General features: G+C 38.6%; 1 protein-coding gene across 1 annotated transcript; it reads right to left on the reverse strand.

Moving 5' to 3' along the window:
• Positions 1–1388: 1388 nt before the first annotated feature.
• On the reverse strand, positions 1389–5185 carry LOC102297316 (B-cell receptor CD22-like). The gene is made up of 7 exons (XM_042217775.1): positions 4702–5185; positions 4346–4576; positions 3975–4223; positions 3200–3463; positions 2937–3024; positions 2790–2847; positions 1389–2475 (listed from the first exon to the last, which is right to left on the reverse strand). The coding sequence occupies exons 1-7, from the start codon at positions 5168–5170 to the stop codon at positions 2428–2430; spliced, it is 1407 nt and encodes a 468-aa protein (XP_042073709.1). The 5' UTR covers positions 5171–5185; the 3' UTR covers positions 1389–2427.
• Between the last annotated feature and the right edge of the window lie 589 nt (positions 5186–5774).

The following is a 5774-nucleotide window of genomic DNA, read 5'->3' on the forward strand; positions in this document are numbered from 1 at the left end:
TCAGGCAGCTGCTGTGATTTAGTGCTACATAAACTTACTTTTTTTGAGTGCAAGGTTTAAGTAAATGACTATAAATGTAGGTTAACGGGTCCTTAAGACTTATTTATTATGGAGTGGAAGGCCTGCTTTATATTTCCGTCAGACTTTCAATTTTCAGCTCCTTACTGGCCATCTGGAAGTCAGAAGGTGTACCATGTTTAAAGATATGATTCCTTTTCTGTATGCTGGACTTCACAGATTTAGTCACCCAAGGTTTATTGTTAGGATACATTTTAACTTGCCTTGAAGGAATTATCATGTCTCTACAAAACAGTGCAAAAAAAAAAAATACTGACAGCTGGCCTTGCTTGCCAGGGGTTGAAAGGGTCCCACACCTTTGATGTCCTAGCTGGTGCCCTTGATGACATTCATTGTCAATACAGAATAAGGTGGGAAGTGGTAAGAACTACACCAGACAGTGGCTCAAACTTTATAAAAGCATTCCTTGTGTTTGGCGAACAACGTTGGCCTAAGAAAGCGGCATCAGAGTCGGATCAAGACTTCTGAACAGACCAAAGGGGCCACAACAGATGCTGCAAAAGATGCATGATGCATACAAATGGCTATCACAAGCCGCCTTCAGAAATGCCAGGAAATCTGGAATAAGTTGGGTCGGTCCTACGTAGCAGAAATTGTGGAAAGTAAATGAATTTTCCAACTTATCCGACTAATCAAACATACATAGCTCTGGAAAGAATCACACGGATCATACAAGAGAAGGGGGAGGATGCTATCAGGAATGTCTGTGAAGAATTCATAGTGAAAAGTTATTTGTTTCTAAACTATGAAGCAAAAGACAAATGGAAAACAATGGCTGAAGCTACCTCAGTTATTAGTTTATTAGCCCCTCCCTGAGCCTGGTTCTGCCAGAGGTTTCTTCCTGTTAAAAGGGAATTTTTCCTTCCCGCTGTCGCCAAAGTGCTTGCTCATAGGGGGTCATATGATTGTTGGGTTTTTCTCTGTATCTATTATTGTACGATCTGTACAATATAAAGCGCCTTGAGGCAACTATTGTTGTGATTTGGCGCTATATAAATAAAATTGAATTGAATTGAATGGGCAGTAGATCAGCTCTCCAAGGTTTCCTCATCTATCCAAAGAGCTGTGACCCTATGAAACTGCCGGTGTGCTGTCCAACAATCTGTAATGGTGGCAACATGGCTGACTTTACTGAGGTGCAAAATCAAAGTTTTTTTCTTCTTATTGGCAGCTCCCTCTATTATGGTCGAGTATGCCTGCAAATGACTTTTCATTGTGGATTCAGTGTCAATGAAAGTTATCTAAAAGAAGGTTGTTCAACCACAGAAAATGACCTTCACAAATGAAATTAATCACGAGCTTGTCAACCTTCGCCTGTAGTACTTGTATGTTTGCACCCACTGTCATCACATCACTGCTTTTTATTTTCTTCCTACTCAGATTTTATGTTTTTTGTCTAAATTTAGATTAATTGTGCTAATAGAGTATGTCAAAATAAAAAAACAATCCCTTTAAATTCAGACACGTGATGTATTGCTGTAACTCAAAAGCTGGGTCCAAGACCCAGAGCCCTGACACCGTGAAGGTGAATAAATGGACTCTTGTCCTGAATCACTGCTTGTGAGTGTGTCGGCTCCTTGTCACAGTGTACTACATAAAGGTAGACTCTAGCTAAATTGTTTGGTGCAGGTAAAGATCATTATGAGGTCAAGCTCATCATTATTTTTATCCTTGCATATGCATCCAATGACCACTCTAATGCAGGTCACATATAGCATGCTGTGTCAGGTCTTGGGATTGTGCTTGTAAATCTATCCAGCTGCTGATAACTGGCAGAGTTTATAATCTTGGCATTTATTTTCATATCAAATCTAGCGATGTCTGAATTCATGAAGCAGTTATTTTTGCTTTATGGTGTGTTCTACCTTTGTAATAATGTGTTGCAATGACAAGCATCAACCTCTGAAAGAGAAGTACATGAAACGTCTATTCTGAAAAAATAAAGAGTTTATTTCAATTTGAAAAACTTGTTGCATAATGATGACCTCTGTAGCATTCACAGGGAACTGATCTTCAATATACAGAGCTGTTGTAGCTGCAGGTTTTTCTCTTTTGTTAACAAAAAACAAGCCGCAAGTGCTGTAAAATATTTTCTTCTAGATCAGCATCTTTTTGTTGGGAGAGCAGTTTTTACTGCATCTTTAACTTTTACAAACAAATGAATCTAAAAATACACCTTGGATAAGAACTTCTGTACTACACATAATCTGAACAGGTAAGAGAAGGCTAAAAATAAGCTGTAATTCTAGTCTAACGTTCTGCTGCTGACAAATAAACTTTATATAACTGGAGCTAAAAGTAAAAATATAATTCTGTATGCATCAGCATCACTCTCCACTGTGCTGTTTTTTACTTTCTGTTTCCATCAGCTGAGTCCTGTTTATGGTTTGACTGCATCTGTACAAAATAACAGAGTTTCTGATTAGATCTTCTCAAAAATTAGATGGTGAACTTTTGCTTGAAGGTTGGCCTGATGTTTCCATCCAGCAAACTCAAAACAGATTGTCATGGATACAATAAGATTTCTTTATAAAATGTGGTCAAATGTTTTTACAGAAATTAACTTTTCTACTAAAAATCCATTTGTAATAAACTACTAAAATATTTACAATAGCATGGATAATGATAGTATATTAAACAGAGTAAGAGATTAGACAAGATGTTTCAACAACACCCATTCAATTCTGACACTGTCTCTATCTCACTCTCACCTCCATTGTCTCCATAAGTTCATTTGATTCAGCTGTAGAGCTCCAAGGTTTCTTCTTGCTAATAACAAATAATCACATTTTAAATGTAAAACTATTAAATTAGAAAGTCAAAGACCACTTCTGCAACAGAGCAATGTTTTATTTTACCTCATCCACAAAATCACAAGAAGCAGAGGAGTCAGCATCAGGACCACCAAAGTTAATCTGATAATATTCTGTATTATTATTGATTCCCCTAAAAAGGAGATAGAAATTTAATGTGATTGAGAGAGAGAGAGAGAGAGAGAGAGAGCATACACTTTTCTTTTGAAAACCTGGAGAGGAATCTTATTTTCTTTGTAACTGTTTTTTTAGTAATGCATCAATGAAAATTGTTGCAATAAACAGACTTGTAAATGTAGAAAGAGCACCTGTCACAACAGTGAGATGATGGGAGGTGGAGCTGCGACGTCCTCGTGTGTTCTGGGCTTCACAGTAATAACTTCCACTGTGTTCAGGTCTGAAGTCAGTGATGATGAAGTTCTGTCCAGATGCTTTTGCTGAGTCATCATCCTCCTTGTACCAGGTGTAGTTAGCTGCTGGGTTAGCATCACTGCTACAGGTCAGAGTCACTGAACTGCCCTCCACTAACTCACCAGAGGGACTGACTGACACAGAGGGAATCTTTGGAGCATCTGGAGGAAACCGAAAAAATTATTGTGAAATTTTTACAGCAACATTTTAATATTCAGTGTGAGAAAAACTCCACCAAGAATAAAAACATGACAGGAAACTGTTAATTACTGATATAATGATCATATGATGTGATATGATCATAATTCATATGAAAATAAGAATTCTTATAATACCATGATATTAACTATTATCATAATTTGTGCTATGTGTGCTGTATATATTATATTAGAAATACCTTCAATATTATTTGTGCAGATTATATCGGTAAGGAAGCTCAAATATTGATCGATAACTTAAGGTGAAAGGGGCATTAAAGAAGTGTGAACTTCTTCCAACTCATTTTTGATATTTAGCTGAATCAGAAAAGGTGAAGCGATATTGAAATGTAGTTGCGTTATTTGTATAGCCTTTTCTATTCTTTGCTCAGTGAACTTCTGTGTATTGTTTATATGATGGAAATAAATTGAACACAACTCCCAGCTGATCACTGATCTGCTGATGTTTACTCACACTGGACATCTATGAATAAAGACACAGAGAGCTGATCCTCAGTCTTGCAGTCGTAGATTCCTCTGTCCTCAGAGCTGATGGAGGTGAAATTATAAATACCTTCTGGTGTTAGAGGCAAGATTTGGTTGCCTTTGTACAAAGTGTTCTTAGCTGCTGGATTAGCATGTGTGCGACAGGTCAGAGTGACTGAACTGCCCTCCACTATCTCACCAGAGGGACTCACTGACACAGAGGGAAGCTTTGACGGATCTGCAGATAAAAGATTTCTTTATTAAAGTTGGCGTTTAAACTCATGTAACATTACAGCATGATAAACTGTAGCTGGCTTGGAGCTGTGATATGTTGTTGGTGACACAGTGAATTAAACTCACACACTGATGGAGAGCGGTAATCCTCGTATCCAGAGAAAGCACAGGAGATGATGTCTCCAGGATTAAAGTAGTCTGTATAGGCAGAAGTTTGCTGTGTCGTCTTTTTCTGTCCGTTCCTGAACCAGACGTAAGAAAGACGACCAGCTGGACTGCAGCTGCTTTGACACTTGAGCTCTGCCTCAGTCTGAGTCTGCTGGACTGATATTATTCTGCTCACCTTCACCTGCAGAGCTGAATATGACAGCACGGCAGTGACATCATGTAGAGAGAGGCTTTATGTGTGGATATGTAAGTCTACCTTTGATATCTGAGATCACAAAAACAAAAACCTGCTAACATTGTGTTTTCTTCAGTACCTGTGACACTCAGAGTTGTTCCAGGTAAACTACTCTTCCATTCAAAGCTTTGTGATTTGAATTTAAAGTGATACTCGGCTGAATCCCTTTCTGTCAGGTCTCTGATTCTCAGAGTCGAGCGTCCTCTCTCTGTTTCAATGACCTCAACACGACCTGCATAGTGGGAGTCTGTTCTGAGGTCCTCGGGGTGTGAGCGATGCTGCCACTGATGACTACGTTCAGGACTGAACCAGAATTTGGACACAGCAGGATGTGTATGACTGTAGATGCAAGAAATGTCCACTGATGAACCTTTGAGGGCACAGATGCTTCTGTTGGTGTAAGTCACTGTGTTACAGGTTTGATCACCAACACCTAAAATATATGAAACAGATTTGTTAGAGGAAGATTTGACTGCAGCACCACAGAGCAGGAGGCTGTTGGGACTTATTGTTGATTTATTGGCTTTACTGAGATATAAAATAAACATGAAGATGCAGCAACATCTTTTTTATTAGAAACAGAAATTAATGATATGTTTTGTCAGTGTAAGACTGAAGTAAACTCACACACTGAAGGAGAGGGAAGCTTCTCGTATCCTTTTACAGCACAGGAAATGCTGTCTGTATCATCAAAGTGTTTTTCAAAAGAAGATTCCTTTCTGTCAATATTCACTTCATTCTGGTACCAGACATAGGAATGAGGATCAGGTAGACGACAGCTGCTCTGACACGTCACCTTTTTCCAAGTAGGATACCAGGTTGGCCAAGTTTTTATCACTTGTGCCTGGAGAACTAAAAATTATACACAGCAAAATATAAAATATACACAACATTCATAGCTTATAGTGTCTCAAAGTTCCACCAAAACATTTTTATTTTGAAAACATTTAAATATAAAAATCTGACCTGTGACAGACAGAGTGACTCCAGGTGATCCAGTATATTTCCCTCCTGGTTGGTTTGTCACAAATTTGAACTTGTACTCAGCTGCGTCGCTCTCTCTCAGGTCTGTGATTCTCAGAGTGCAGTCTTTGTTATCACAGTGATACTGAACACGACCTGCAAACTCTGCCTCTGTCCTCACATCCACAA

The sequence above is a fragment of the Haplochromis burtoni genome, unplaced genomic scaffold (assembly GCF_018398535.1).
Source record: "Haplochromis burtoni strain Fernald_Lab_line unplaced genomic scaffold, NCSU_Asbu1 Contig_2961, whole genome shotgun sequence".
Classification (NCBI taxonomy): Eukaryota; Metazoa; Chordata; class Actinopteri; order Cichliformes; family Cichlidae; genus Haplochromis; species Haplochromis burtoni.

Excerpts from the sequence above, each read along its gene's own strand:
- LOC102297316 (XM_042217775.1), bottom strand. The coding sequence starts at position 5,170 with ATGTTTATTTTATATCTCAGTAAAGCCAATAAATCAACAATAAGTCCC. Across the intron at positions 4,224-4,345 it reads TTACCGCTCTCCATCAGTGT|ATCCGTCAAAGCTTCCCTCT; the intron begins GTGAGTTTAATT and ends TTTTATCTGCAG. Across the intron at positions 2,476-2,789 it reads AACTTATGGAGACAATGGAG|ATGCAGTCAAACCATAAACA; the intron begins GTGAGAGTGAGA and ends TATTTTGTACAG.